The sequence below is a fragment of the Gouania willdenowi genome, unplaced genomic scaffold (genome assembly GCF_900634775.1).
Source record: "Gouania willdenowi unplaced genomic scaffold, fGouWil2.1 scaffold_119_arrow_ctg1, whole genome shotgun sequence".
NCBI classification, from domain to species: Eukaryota; Metazoa; Chordata; class Actinopteri; order Blenniiformes; family Gobiesocidae; genus Gouania; species Gouania willdenowi.
Window position 1 is genome coordinate 1,000,307 of NW_021144867.1, and position 16,550 is coordinate 1,016,856.

The window sequence follows — 16,550 nt, forward strand, 5'->3', positions numbered from 1 at the left end:
TCAAGTATTGAAATATTGGTTATTAAACTTTATAACATCCATCCTCCATCAATCATCCAGCCTGACCTTCACAGAAACAAATGGAAACAAGCCTTCCATCAGGCTTATTGATCGCAAAGAATCAGGTTTATTGATCGTATAGAAAAGTCTGATATGACACGACGTGTTTAAGAAGAAAAAATCCTTTAAACATTCGATGTACAAAAAAAACAAAAAGATATTGGTTTAGATTCAAACGTCTGCAGATCAAACTAAAGTCTCTGATCACAAATAAATAACGTTAATAGAGTGGTGTGTTAATTACTGATCATCCCATTATTATTATTTTATTATAAGGTTCATTTCTAACACTGAGAGGAGAAGTTGTTTTAATAAATTTGTCTTCACAGGGTTTCTTTGTGGTTAGTTTTGTACAAACATAAAGTGTGTGTGTGTTATCAAAGTGTTTCTCTGATGGTTTATCTTAATTATCTCAGCGTCCACGTTCACATGCACTTTACTGCATGTTCAAACTGTACCAGTAAAAATACAAACTATTTTAATGTGAAATAAACACAAAGGAAGCAGTGAAGGTACAACGTGTAACATCTGTTTGTGCTTCTATTAGAATATGATCAATACTGAAATCACTGCTTTATTAGAATATGATCAATACTGATCAGCAGACTCAATGATTTCAGCTAAATAATAAACCTGAAACATGTTTGATCTCAGTACGTTTGATAAATCTAAAAGTTTGTTTCAGCCCTATTGATCAATTGATCCGACCATGTCTCTTTAATCTCAAACAAAAACAGTTTTGAATGTATTTGTGAGATTTTAATGAAATGGTTTATGAACTGAAGAGAAACTGTTTTTATAAAGAGAGTGTGTGTGTGTGTGTTTAATGCGGAGTTTCTAACAGTTACTAAAGTCAAATTGGCGCACACGCACATTGATGGAGGAGTCTCTGCTCTCCTCTGAGCTCCTCATTCTTTACTTCAGATCAGTGTGTTAACGTCATCCCCCAAATGTATTGTTTTCTTAAACGAAGTGAAGTCTTTATAGTTTTTAACTTTCTAAATGTCCCCTTGCGTAAAGGATTGCCTTGAACTTTATTGTTTATTACGGTTGTTGTTTTTTTTTTTTTATTCATTATTATCTTCTTTTCATTCTAAATGATTGACATCTTGATTTATATTCGATCACTTTTGATGTGATTTTTTTTTTTTTTTTTTCAAATATGCACAGATGGTATTCCCTGTTTTGTTTTAATTTTCTCTTTTGTTTTCTATGCTTGTTTACCATAATACTGTCTGTAGTAATAAAACATAATACAAATTAACAAGTTATTTTAAGTTGATGTTCCCTTGGCAAGTTGGTATTTTGGTATAAATTGTAAAATGCCATATTTTGCTATTCTTGTACGTATTTGTTAATAATAATAATAATAATAATAATAATAATATAAACAAAACAAAAACAGTACAACAAATGCTGTCCAATTTCCCAACCCAGTAGGTGGCGGTATTTTTTATTTAAAGTAGTTGCAACCACCATTAAATACCACCGAAGAAGAAGAAAGAACCAATAAATTGAAGCTCAGCTTCATTATCTCTCTCTTCTTCCTCCTCCTGTGGTCTGGACGACTGTCAACATGCCACTGCCTGCCTCCATTTAAGCCTGATATCGGTAAATATTTAGGTTTATTAATAACTTGTATTTATGTAGTTTTGTTGTTTGAGTACAAAAATGTGGCAAAATGCGCTTTATTTTTTAGCTTATTGTCATTGTTAGGCCGCTAATTCGACGCCACACAGCGACCACGTGGTTGGTGAGTTTCGTTTATGAGGAGCCTAAAATTGACAATTTTAACACCCTGTAAAGTTTAGTTAAAATAACCATTACATTTGAGTTAAATACACATTAGACAAGACGTCTATGCTGTATGTCTTGAACATATTAACTTAGAATGGAGCTTCATTTTGAAATAACACAAGAAGCAATACGTGTTACCAGATTTAGTGTACTAAACTGGAATTGTAGAGCTGTTTTAATTGTTTTAAATTTCATGCACGTATTATCTAGTTTGTACAAAAAGCGTTTTTTAACACACCACATCCGTATTGTAGCGTCCGTCATTGGCCAGTTTAGGTCACGTGATTATCCAATACTTATGTTTGCTATTAATACGTAGATTCCTATACTACTTAAGGACTATTCCTAAAATAGCACCGGGGGTTGTTCGTACTGATTTCTATTCCGATTAAAATGGGCCATGTTTACATTTAACGTATCCATAGCCATAAACTCATGTTAAACGTATGCATAGACTGCCACTTTATGCATACACCGCGCCCTTCATTGGCCAGTTTAGGTCACGTGTAAGGTGCACCGCGTGATTTAGTCCCGTCTGTTGTATTTTAACTAACTCTTTTATTTTAACCCTAACCCAGGAAGTACCATAAAATATTTATTTGTCATATATGTATTTATAGGTGTAATTTGCTGTGAAATATGCTCCTCAGGGATGGGTTAAATGCAGAGGACAAATTTCATATTTGTAATAAAATACAGAATATGACCAATAAAGGCAAAAACCCAGATTTAATCTTAAAATGAAAAAAGTGTCAAAATTGCGATTCGAACCCATGGCAGCGGAAGGAAGACTCCTTGTCAGGCGCCTTAGACTACTTGGTCATCCTGACACGGTGAAGGTCCCATAGTCCTGGGGTCTATGGGTATGTTTAACGTATCTCTAGACACTTTCATTATAATATCATTGAACTATATTGGCAAACTGGGCCTACATGGTACACATGAATAAATGTCAGTGAAAATGTCATTGAAAGCTACATTTAGCAAATATTTAAATTCTATCATTTAGTCAGTACATGCAATGTTAAAGAAAACAATCAGTTGTCGGCGCCTATACTTCAGCCACTCTACATTAGCTCAATGTTGCTGTTTTTTTTTCTTCCTGTTGTCGAACCTTGATGATGATTTGCAGTCCGTGTTTCACCTGATCCTCATGATTATTCCTTTACTGCTCTGATGGGTTTGACTACATGGATCTCAAATGCTGATTATTTTCTACTGCAGTTTGACACTCACCTATGATATTTGTGTTCTGTTTTAGGTTGGGATGCCATCCATGGATGTACACGGCTCCACGTAAATTAATGCAACATCTATACTACCAAATGTAACAGTATTTCAAACACTTATTAAACAATAATTTTGACTGTAATTGAGCTGTCATTCATTTTTTTAGTGTAAAAACAAATGTCAATCTCCTGGAAAATTGTCACTGCATAACTTTCTATTTAATGAAAATAAATTGACCTTAGAAGAAAAGTAGTTTATTTTATAGTTGTGAAATGGGTTATACTGTATATTATGAACATGTGTAGTAAAGCAATACGGCTTGATGATTTCCCTGCTTGTATTTTTCAATTAAGTGGATGCTGCACAGTAGATATGGTCAATACAAATAAACTCAAAGGAGGACATTTTTAATATAATGAAATTATTTTGAGAAATATTTAATTTGTTGATTGTGACCCTTTGTTTAGTAACACTATATTGCATTTTAGTGGGCGAGATTACATTAATAAGGCAGTGTAGCACAGTTGAAATGTAAAATGCTGAATAACAAACTAAGGAAAGGTGGGAAAACAAAACACAAAATGGCCATTTGGGTTTAGCAGAGGTTTTCAACTAGTGGGTCAGGGCCCAAATATGAGTGGTTTGCATAAGTTTCAGCAAATCAGTGACTTGAAAGATACTGATGTTTGTGAAATGTAGTGTTTTTGTGTGGCTGTTTTGATGTAAATGTGTGTATCTTTTAATTAAATGTCAAATTTCAAAATGCATTTTTTGTCAATCCTTTATTTCAGAAAAGTCGGCATTTAATACTTTCACAAGTGTAACGTTTCAATATTTTAATGATCACTTGGATATACAAATCTTTTACGATGCCGTAGTTCTTGGATGCGGAAATATGCAAAACACATTTAAAAATAAAAATTATTGTTTAATTAAAAAAACAAAACAAATGAATTTATAGGACTGACAAAAGGTGAGATATTGCACTTTGCAAACAAAATCAACTAGCATAAGAAATTTTGATCAAATACTGAAATGAATATAAAAAAGTATAAATTAAATACAAAAACTTTAACAGTTTACAATTAATAATTCACAAAGTAATGTCAAAACGCATGGATTTGGCAGAACTTTAAAAAAAAATCGGTCAATTCATGACCAGTGACTCCACATGCAGTTTAAATATTAACATTACAGCTTGTGTTTTGTCCAACAGTCCCATTTTGTGTGAGATGGATTGAGACGTCTGTGTTAATAGTACAATCTTCTTTGCCTTTGTTTCGACTTTTTTTGTTTCCCGTCTGCTCTTGTGCCGTGCCTTCAAACAGTTTGGCCATGAAGGCAAAGCCGTTCTTCTTGATGTAGGACTTCCCAGCAAAGGTGTAGAGGACGGGATTAGCACAGCTGCTGATGAACGCCAACGCTGAGGTCACCGCACGGCTGGATTTAGCAATATGATCCAATCTAGGAGTTAACAGAAGGTTATTTAATAATTCATTAATCTGTTGCATCTAGTTATTCAGCACTGTTGGTTTTGTTAAACTTGTGCAACAGTAATTCAAAGAAACAACTTTTATATGTGAAACAAATGCAAAACATTTATAAGTACTAATATTACACTATGTTTGAATTGTCAGCACAACAGAAAATATGTTAAACTGGAAAAAAATATTTTTGTGCGACAGATTAGTAGACTAATTGTTTTTTCAAAAACAAGAGAAGATACTTTTATTTTTATGGAAAAAATGTTTAAATTACACCATATTTACAGTGATTCAGTGTTATACAAACAGTATTAAACTGTTATTTTCATTTACAGATTCTTATCACTTTTTTCACTATAAAATTTACAAACTTTTTTTTGTTTACAGTGAAAGCATCATTACTACAGCATTAAAGAGGCAGTATTATGAAAAAGTCACTTTATAATGGTTTTGCTACAGTGATATACATCCCTTTAGCCTCTTTCAGAGGACCAAAGTTGAAAAAGTTCTGTTTCCTCCCTCCCTTGTTGTTCCGCATTTTGTAAAAAGTCAGCTCCAAACTGGTGAGTTGGTATATTCCCCGCTGTTGATGTCACCTAGTGGAAACTCCTCCTCCTGACAATCCTGGTTCCTCCTATCCTATAAGAATGTGAGCTCCTCCCTCTCAAACTACCTCACAGTTAAAACAAAGATTGTGGTTCAATATAAAATAAACATTATACTTGTCATATATGTAAAGCTGCATACACAAAATGTGTTCTCTGCCTTTAGCCCCTCCCTGAATGTTCACTTCAGAACTTGTTTTGCAATTTGCAGTTAAAAATTACTGCATTCTAGTGATTTAAGCTTGGGAAAATGGCGAACCCATAAAAATATTGCGACGTTTCACTAAAATTGTGAATTTGAGATATCTACACCTGAATTATTTGGTAATTTACACTATAATTAATATTTTCTCCAGTGGGCTGAATTAGATGCATGAAAGGGCCAGATTTGGCCTCCGGGCATTGAGTACTCTAAATAATCAGGAAAAGCTAAAGATGCTGATGTAACCCTCTTTTGTTTAATGCTCAGAGGAAGTGGGGCCGTGTGACATCAAAACAACTGTAAACTTACGTGTGTCTTGTAGGCGAATCATCGGGGTACCATTCGGCTGCCACCTTTGATAAAACAGAAGATTGTTATCAATTCAGGAGATCACGTAATGTACAGACAGTGGAAGTAAATGTGCCCTGTGTACCTGTATCATGTTGATCACATGATATGGAAGCCAGAATATGCCAAACATAACCACAATGGCCAGGATGAGGTTCTCACTGCGCACCTTACGACGGAATTTGGTCTTCCTCAGACGTCTCAGGATGATGACGTAGCTGGTTATGATGATGACGTAAGGGAGGAAGAAACCTGCCACGGTCTCAAATGCATATTGAAACCTGACCTGCAGGAGCAAGTGTGGAAAATGATTAAAGTTTTGTTAACACTTTACTTGAAGATTTATAAATCTTCTAGACCCTATTTATAAATAGCCCCAATCAGCCCCTATTTACTGTATAAATCTACTGCTTTATGTATAAATGCATAAAGGCTGACATTATACTGTCATTATTATGACATGACACCTGTCATTAGCATGAAAAGGGTGTCATGAAGGCTGTCATTAAGTGTTATCCATTACCCTAACCCCACGAGATCCTTCCACCTAACCCAAAAAATGCCAACATAGCTCCAAAGGTGTCATAATTTAGTGAGTGACACTTAAGCCACCAAACGCCCAACGTCATTTAGATGTTCGTTTTTGGGCTAAATCTGGTCGGTCCGTCTTAGCTTCAATTTAGCCCAAAAATAGTCGTTGAAATGACGTTGTTATTGGACCGTCCAATTTTAGTAATTGAAATTGGGGGGGGGTTTACCGTCAAAAATTGTCCAAATTGAGTACAGTTGTTGAAATTAGGTAATTATTAGATCGTCCAACGCAGTCCAATTTTAGTCCTTATTTAGTTGTTGAAATTGGTTAATTAATTAACAACATTCTAACAAAATTAATCTTGAGTATCGTACTATAACCAGAAAAATATGGCTTTTCACCTTTCACTGTTCAACCAAATTTTGACGTTGTTTAGACGTGTGGCAAAGACGTCCTTTCAATGGCTTTTCAACCATATTTTGCTGGGAATGACACTTAATGACAGCCTTCAGGATGCCTTATTAATGCTAATGACAGCGAAATGTCAGCCTTATGTATAAAACTTAAAATAAAGTGTGACCAAAGTTTCCATGCAGTCAGAAACAAACAGACAAACAGTAAATAACGACACTCACATGTCGAGCCACTGTGTGATTGGGTGCACACACATGTCTGATTCTGTTCTTCTCATCACTGTCAATCCTCACGTCTCGAAAAATGAGCGAAGGGAGAGCGAAGAGCATCACTAACACCCACATGCCAATTATCACCCTGCTCACTATCTTTCTGGTGACCCAAACAGACAGTTTTTGTGGGAAAACCACGGCCACGAGCCTGTGAAGGCTCATCAGGGTGATGAGAAAGATGGAGGCGTACATGTTTGTGTTGCACAGGTAGAACAGGCCTTTGCACATAATGTTTCCAAAACTCCACGTCTGCTTGGCCAGATAGATGATGAAGAAGATGGTGAGGGCCATGAGAAAGCCATCAGCACAGGCCAGATTTAGGATGAGCAGTGTGGTGACGGAGCGTCGACGGATTCGAGCCAGGATGCTCCAGACGATAAAGACGTTGCCAGGGAAACCAAGGAGGAAGACCAGGCTGAGGATCAGGGCTCCCAGGACGGTGGAGAAGTCATTGCTCACAACACTGTCGTCCTCAGGGTTTGTGATGCTGGAGTTGGAGATGAGGAGGGATTGGTTTACGTTGATCATAATTCAAGAACTTTGGATCCTGAAAAATAGGAGACATTACAAAGTAAACCATTTAAAAAGAGCAACATGTATGATTTCCTAAGCAGGTTCCATACTGTACTGTACGGCACACATTGCCCAGATGTGCCTTACAGTATGTGACCCGCTGGCAGCCACGAGGCCACATGCGGCCCTCAGTCTAATTTTGTACGGGCCCCCAAAGTGAATGCATAAAATTACTCCAAAAACACACAAAATGAAAAATGCACACACCAAAACAAAAAAATTCACTACATTTTAGAATAATACACCAAATGATCCCAAAAGCACAAAATGACTGATAACACACAAAACAACAAAAAACGACAGACTGACAACAACAAAACCTAAACTGCCCCCAAAAACTTAAAAAAACCCAATGAAAATACACAAAGCAACCACAAAAATACACAAAATGACAACAAAAATGACAGAAAAACACACAAAACCAACAAAATATCACAAAACATCAACAGACATAAAAGAAAAACAAACAATATAATAAAAATGACAGGAAAACACAAAAAAGTCTTTGTCCCTTCCTGTATTAATGGTAAAATTGGTAATTTCTCTAAATGTTGACATGAGTGTTGATAATATGGCCCTTGGATCTGATACAATTACATTTTTTTTTTTTTTTACCCCATTCATGTGTAAACGTCTACATATATTTTTTTTTTATTCCATTTTCAGCTGTCAGTACCTGAGGAACTACAACTTATAGGAAACTGAAATTTGGTACAGTAATACAGCTCCACCTACTCACTCAGAATATACACAAAGATCTGCTATACATCCTATCTGGTGGAAAAGGTTTTTCGGGATTACAGACATCAAATGTGTTGATGTAAACAACTGTAAACAACTTAGCATATGTCGCCCTGTAATTTGATTAGCTTTGAGCTATGAACATAGACTCTTCAACTCAATAATGATTAGTCGTACAGTATATATGCATTGGTTCTTGGGTGACAGTCTCTTGAAATACTGTTTTTTTTAATATTAATTTCATTGGCCCATAACTGCATGTGGGGATGTAAGAAAAATCTGATCTCTGTTTTAATTTATAGTAAAAAGGTTTAGTTTTTCTTGGGATATAAAACTATTTTTCTTTATGCGACTTCTTCATTCTTATTTTGAACCCCAACTTTGGGTTATTACACCACTCGCAAATACTGAAAATCCTTTACATGAGCCCATTGTAGCTTGGCTCTGTGTCTTATAATCATTTATTGTTTATTAGTTTGGAACTGAGCTGTGTAGTAATTCTACTAAACGACAAACGCACGTGTGACAAAATAGAGGCCCGTGGCCCATTTTTGACCCACCATACTGGGAAAATATGAATTATTTGGTAAAACTTTATGAACTAAAGTCTCAGGTGGTTAGCATTACTTCAAGCAGAACCTTTTTGATTCCAGAAAGTTTTGTTTTTGTTTTATTTTTCACTAATATGTTAAGGTTTAATTTATTCAGACAGCATTTTTTTCTCAGGATCAGCAGACGCCTCTGAAGAAGACTGGCAGTTGACAGTCGAAACATGTCAGGAGATCAAAGTACATTTCCTGAGAAAAAAAATAGTTTGAATGAATGAAACCTTAACATATTAGTCAAAAAGAAGACAAAAAATAACTTTCTGGAATTATTAAGGACACATCAAAGCCATTAGCAGATTAGCAGATGCCTCTGAGCAGTTGATACATGTCAGGAGATCAAAGTACTTTTCCTGAGAAAAAGCCTTAACATATTACAGAACCATTTTGGTCGGTCCGATTAATGTCAATGTCTGGGCTCAATTGTAATAAAAATCTATTTTTTTTCCCCTGATGTAAAACTAAGTTGAATGTTATACTGAGATAAAATGAGTATAACACTTCAGAACTCATGTTATTAATGTAATTTTCACTTTGACGGGCTGCATTGGATGCTCTGACGGGCCGGTGTTGGTCCGCGGGCCTTTAGTTTGACACATGCTATATATATTTGATTTTGAAGAAAGTGGAAAAACAGTTGAATATGTGCATATTTGGTGATTGCCAGCGAATGATATGTAGAACAACTTGTAGAAGAAAGGTTTGTTGGCTCATAATGGAAGATAGACTTTCTCTGCTGGACGTATTCATGTTTGACAGACTGACGTAGCATTTCAAATATTTATAGCAGACCCTGTAGCCAACTGTGAGGCTCCGACTCAGAGTGCAGCGTGCTAAAACATGCCAAAACATCAGCCACAGTGAACGGTAAATACCCACTATTTCCACACAACCTCAGATACACTTAAAACATAGGTGTAGTTACTTTCTAAACCACAGAAGTCTTCATGCCTTACTCTGCACTACCAATGCAATGCCACATTTAGCCATTATGGATATCATTTCAAGAGGAAAATACACTCAACAGCAATTAGGGGAACTAAACGTCTTCAGAAAACATGATATTATATTAGAAATTGTATTTTGAGAGCAAGATATAAAGCACCCATTTCCTGCTTATGTATGAATGTCCTACCAGGACAGCAGCTGCACTATTTATATTCCCTGGTGGCATTAAATCCAACAGGGATCGTAAACAAACTCTATAGAGGAAGAAAAAAACAAACTGAAGGTCATTGTTTTTTGTTTTTTTTAATTTTTTTTTAATAGATAATTATTTTAGCAAGAAAACTCGTCAGTCGGAGGCTAATTATTAGTCAACAACAACAGTAGCTGTGAATAATAGACTATACAGTGGAAAAGATGTGTGTATGTATGTAAATATGTTTGATGTACATGTATAAACTGTATATTTATTTATTTTTATTTTATTTATTTATTTATTGGAGGACATGCCCCTTGAGATGGAACATCTCGTTTTCGAGGGGGTCCTCAACTTACATAAAATGACAGATACAGCAGAGCAGACAATACAAAAATTCAATATTTCAAAAATAATAAATACAACAAAATATAGATAGACACACACACATACACACCCCCACACACACAGTATACATTTAACAGTTGCTCAAAACAGTGAATATTTTATACAAAAATAAATAAGTAATAATAGTGATATCATTAATAGTAGCTATCTAATGATAGTAAAAACTTTCATTAGATTAAATGAATAAAAAAGGTTTCGGTTACATAGCCTATAATCAAAAACACTGACAGATATTCTGGAGATGGAGGATAAGAGCATTTTTAAACAGAGACAGAGGTTAGAGAGCGGATCGATAATGGGAGAATGTTCCAGTCAAATGGAGCTTTATATTTGAATGAAAATTTACCGACTACTTTTTTGGCTCTAGGGACTACAAGATATGGTTGATCAGCATGACGCAAACTGTATGACGATCTGAAAGGAATTATATATTGTTTTATTACACATTTAAAAGTTGTGTAGAACATATTTGGAATGTGTATTGTTAAAATAGTAATATTTATATTTTTTAAAAATGCGTGCATATTATCTAGGGTACAGGAGCACATTGCAGGGGGTATACTGGTACTTTTTTTTTTTTTTTTTTTTACAAATTCACCACAATCAGTGAAATTGCTTAATAGAATACTACAATTTCTTGTAATTTTTTTTAAAAGGATTATTTTACACTGTAGAGGCCAGTTTTATCACACTTCTGACAACAGAAGACAATAATAACAGCTACGTTTTATAAAGGAGATTGTATTTACTTACTATTGAAGTAATGATGTGAAAAAGTAGTTTAACTGAATTCCACTTTAAATTCCACTCACTGTTTTGAATTTGTAGATTACGCCTGAAGGAACCAATGTTCGAGACACATTTTATTCAGAATTAAAGTCGAAATAAACTAGCCACCAAATCCGGAATTACATTGTCATTCAGAATTAACTGTTCACTAGGTCAGTTTAGGATTTAGCTTATATTCTGAATTAAAGAGGAATTAAAGCTCCCATGTAAACATGTCTATTTAAGTTTAGGAGAGCCCGCTGTTTCACAAATGAAAACGCATATGAAATTATGCAGAGGGTATTTATGATATGAAGAGGGGGGTACACATGATTTGACAAAAATGCTAAGGGACTACATGGGACAAAAAAGATTGGGAACCACTGATCTAGAGAGTCTTGTTTTGTTTTTGTTGTGGTGGTGGGGGGGTAGCTGTGTATAAGCTACATACCCCCATCAGCTGAAGAGTTAGACATTTGTGTGTTGTTTGTTCTGTTTTTTCAGATATGGAGTATGAAGCCAAATTTGACTCGAAAATCATAGTTAAACATCAGATTTAATTTACAAATTAGAGCTTTATTGTGAAAAGAGAAAGAGAAACAACATTAAAAAAAAAAACAAAAAAAAAAAACACTACAATGGGTTTGGAAAGATTGAAAAGTCAGATGTTAATGAAAACAATAAAAAAGGAGAGTATAAAAATCAAGAATCTATAGAAGTTAGTGACCCCATCCATTAGATTGACTGACCTGTCAGTGATGTGCGTATCCCTCAGTTGTCTCTGTCAGCTCAGCATACAACACAATAAATGACGTCCTGCCTCACAGGCTGATACATGCAGCTGTGATGAATTATTAGAGGTGTGTCCATCCTTTGTAGTTCTCTCTCTATCTCACTGTGTCTGTCTCTCCTAGTCTCAAGCATTGCATATATCTACGTAGTTATCCACAACCGTTTATGACTAATACGTGATGTGATGTCAGAGTTTGCGTGATGTTCTTTTCCAAAAACAATGTTTTTTTCTGTATACACACTGGCTCCTTCTCTTCATTCTCTGCATAAGCAAGTCAAGAGTGTAATGACATGTTTTAGTGTCCTGGAGCTCTTGATGTTATGTTCATAGTCAACTGTTGAGTAATTCTGAATGACTGAATAATAGCCAACTGCAAAGCTAGCCCACATTCTGTGTGTCATATCTTTTGATCAAGCACAAACATGCACATATAAAGTAGTACACACACAAACACACACTCAGGCACACGCACACGCCAACATATAAAGTAGAAGCAAAGCCCTGCTTCTAAGTCTAGTTCATACAAGTCTGTGTTAGTGTCAGGAATGCTGGAGGAAGTGAAGAAAAACATAACCTAAGGGATGGAATTTTTCCCCATAAATGGTTGACTTTAGGAAAATGTTGTCATCTCATCCTAAAGATTTTAGTTGTTGTTTCCATGTTCTATAGAAATATTCACACCTTTAACTGATCTATTAAACATCTGAGTGAATAATAGATTAGAGCATATTTCAAACTCAAGGCCCCAAATCTGGCCCTTTAGAGCCATAGACAATATATATGCCCACTAGAGCGGTGCGTCTACAGGGCGACCATCTTAGAACTGTGGCAATCGCTCCCATAGATATACTGTATATATCTATGATCCCTCCTACAGTGCATTACATCTATAGAGGAATTATGTGCTTACTGTTGTCATAAATGGCTAAATTCTCAGGCAATTTACACAGGGTTTGTTTGTAATAAATAGACATGATGGATGGATGGATAGATAGATAGATAGATAGATAGATAGATAGATAGATAGATAGATAGATAGATAGATAGATAGATAGATAGATAGATAGATAGATAGATGGATGGATGAATGGATGGATGATAGATAGATAGATAGATAGATAGATAGATAGATAGATAGATAGATAGATAGATAGATAGATAGATAGATAGATAGATAGATAGATAGATAGATAGATAGATAGATAGATAGATAGATGGATGGATGGATGGATGAATAGATAGATAGATAGATAGATAGATAGATAGATAGATAGATAGATAGATAGATAGATAGATAGATAGATAGATAGATAGATAGATAGATGGATGGATGAATAGATACTGTAGATAGATAGATGGATGGATGGATGGATAGATAGATAGATAGATAGATGGATGGATGATGATGGATGGATGGATGGATGGATGATGATAGATAGATAGATAGATAATAGATAGATAGATAGATAGATAGATAGATAGATAGATAGATAGATAGCTAGATAGATAGATAGATGGAGGATGATGGATGGATGGATGGCATGAATAGATAGATAGATAGATAGATAGATAGATAGATAGATAGATAGATAGATAGATAGATAGATAGATAGATAGATAGATAGATAGATAGATAGATAGATAGATGGATGGATGGATGAATAGATACTGTAGATAGATAGATGGATGGATGGATGGATAGATAGATAGATAGATAGATAGATAGATAGATAGATAGATAGATAGATAGATAGATAGATAGATAGATAGATAGATGTGTTGTTTTTAAGTGAAAGTATTTACATTGATTCATTAAACCTGAATTCAACAAAAATAACTTCACAGAAAGTTGTCAAATCTTTTTAGGAATCAATTTTTTCTCTTAGGCTCATGCAGCCAAATTAAAGCAGTCTTTATTTTAAACACAAGGGGGCAACACATTCACAGGAATCAAAGTGTGTGTGTGTGTGTGTGTGTGTGTGTGTGTGTGTGTGTGTGTGTGTGTGTGTGTGTGTGTGTGTGTGTGTGTGTGTGTGTGTGTGTGTGTGTGTGTGTTAGTCTCTACATTAAACTTGACAATAGACCGTTTTTTCTGATCTGACACCCTGCAGTGTAGATTTAAAAAGATTTTTCAGTCAAAACTTCCATTTCCAGTCTTGCTTCCCTTATATTTTCCTCTTATTCTTCATTTTGTCACCGTGTTTCCTAATGTAATCTCATTTTAAATCTAATAAACTCTATAGCAAACAGAAGATGGGATTAATGGTCAATCATCCAAGCAGTTTGAAGCACCCCAAACTAGAAATAGTTATGTTTTAACCCCTTCAAACATGATTTCCGGTGTATTATTATGGATCAGTTGAACCATTGGAAACTCACCATCAGCAGCACAGCCAACACTGGTTTATCACCAAAACATATTGGGATCACTCCACAATCCAAAGGCCTGCCCACACAACCCCAAGAGGATGACAGCTGTAGAGAGAGAGTAAACCAGCTCCCAGTTTTACACCAGTATATACTGTAGTGTACATATATGATGATAGGGAGGAGGAGGAGGAGGGCAGGGAAGGACAGAGCAGAGCAGAAGGAGGTAGGCCAGAAGGAGAGTGTTTATTTAAGTTTATCGTCTCTTGCCTCAGACAGAGAGCAGACTACTGAGGATAATGAGAAACAGATCTTTTAGTGAAGAGGAGGAAGAAGGAGGAAGAAGGAGGGAGGGGAGAGCAGTGAACAGAGGGGTGAGACAAGAAAAAAATCATGAAGGGGAGGGAAGGAACCAAAAAAAGGGGCTGTCACCATGTTTTCCAAAACAGGAGTCAAACCTTCTTATGATCACTGAATATTGCATATATATATATATATATATAAGCCTTGATTATGGGCGGGGCTCCGGAAGCAGTTAAGACACGCCCAGTCTATACTATAAAGAAAGTGTCTATTTGTACGGTTGCCGTACAGACAACCCCCGGTGCTATTGGTATTGTTACCGAAGTATAAGTATGTAGCATATTAGCATTAGTGTTAGGTTTATTGATGATGGGACTCAATGAAACCCCCTGAACAGTCCTCGGATCAATAGGAATAGGGAATCAAAGGCAAGGCACGGGCCAATGCATGTCGCTCGGGTTTCAAGTACATAGCATCTTAGGGTTAGGGTTAGGTTTTAGGGTTATGGTTATGGTTAAGTTTAGGGTTAGGGTTAGGTTATAACCCAATATTGCAACAATTTTTAGGGTTAGGTTTAGGGTAAGGTTAGTTTTAGCCACGCGACCTAAACTGGCCAATGACTGACCTATCACATGACCTAAACTGGCCAAATAGGGGCGCTGCATACGGATAGAAACTCAATATATTGATAAGGCAACCGTACGGAGAGCCGCTGCCTACTATAAAAAATCTACAAAGAACAATCTATGCTATGCTAACTGGCTACTCAATGCTGTTCACTATGCCTCGCTATCCACAATTTTCTCAAATACTCACTACAGATTGCAGAGTCCACAGGTGCTAGTTTTTATAGGAGGGGCGGAGCCAACAGTGACATAACAAGGCACCAAAACGTCACAAACACCCATTCTCGGCCAATAGCAAAATTTGTTTGTAATAGCCGGGTTTCAGCACATTTTACAATAAAATATGCCAAATTAAAATGCTTTCACTAAAATGTTGAGAGTTGGACCAGGATCAGTGCCTAAAGAAAGTGTCTATTTGTATGGTTGCCGAACAGACAACCCCCGGTGCAATTGGTACGGTTACCTAAGTATATGTATAGGGTTAGGGGTTAGGAAAAGGTTCAGGGTTAAGGCTAGGGTTAGGTTATAACCCAATATCGCAACAATTTTTAGGGTTAGGGTTAGGTTTAGGGTAAAGTTTAGTCTTAGTCACGTGACCTAAACTGGCCAATGACTGACCTATCACATGACCTAAACTGGCCAAATAGTTGCACTGCATACGGATAGAATGTTGGTATATTGATACGGCAACCGTACGGGTAGCCACTGCCATACCTAAATACATTTGTTTTGGAGTTTAGTTACTCTTTAAAGTGTATCTAAACCCCCAGGTTTTTGGCTGACTTGCCACTAGGAGGGAAATTTAAAATATATATATATATATATATATATATATATATATAGTGGTTGGGATGTAAACCAGAAGTGAGGTTTAGGTAATAGCCGGGTCTCAACCCATAGAGGGCAGTCACTCTTATATTTTACAATAAAATATGCCAAATTTAAATACTTTGACTAAAATGTGGAGAGTTGGACCAGGATCAATCAACAACACTACTTCATACCAAAATACATTTCAGAAGAAAAAAGTGGTTTTGGGGTTGAGTTACACAATTATTATTTTTAAGTACCTGTACCTTACTTGAGTATTAAATTAGGGAGATACTTCTTACTTTATCCCCCACTATACTACATTTGAAAGACAGATATTGTACTTTTTACTACATTTCCATGGATTGTGCATCAGTATATATTGCCCTGCCTTGTTGATAAGGAAAATTATGTTGGAGATATTTAATTACTTTCAATACTTTTTTAAATGTACATATTACTTGTATTGGT

At 35.7% G+C, this 16,550-nt stretch overlaps 1 protein-coding gene and 1 long non-coding RNA gene across 2 annotated transcripts; one reads left to right on the forward strand and one right to left on the reverse strand.

Moving 5' to 3' along the window:
- The first annotated feature begins 1,555 nt into the window (after nucleotides 1-1,555).
- LOC114458446 (uncharacterized) lies at nucleotides 1,556-3,854 on the forward strand. Its single transcript, XR_003673040.1, has 2 exons — nucleotides 1,556-1,671; nucleotides 3,119-3,854. It is a non-coding gene; the product is annotated as an uncharacterized LOC114458446 (long non-coding RNA).
- A 199-nt stretch (nucleotides 3,855-4,053) lies between these two features.
- LOC114458445 (leukotriene B4 receptor 1-like) lies at nucleotides 4,054-12,125 on the reverse strand. Its single transcript, XM_028440814.1, has 5 exons — nucleotides 11,930-12,125; nucleotides 6,894-7,491; nucleotides 5,812-6,012; nucleotides 5,688-5,731; nucleotides 4,054-4,551 (listed from the first exon to the last, which is right to left on the reverse strand). The coding sequence occupies exons 2-5, from the start codon at nucleotides 7,470-7,472 to the stop codon at nucleotides 4,266-4,268; spliced, it is 1,110 nt and encodes a 369-aa protein (XP_028296615.1). The 5' UTR covers nucleotides 7,473-7,491; nucleotides 11,930-12,125; the 3' UTR covers nucleotides 4,054-4,265.
- Between the last annotated feature and the right edge of the window lie 4,425 nt (nucleotides 12,126-16,550).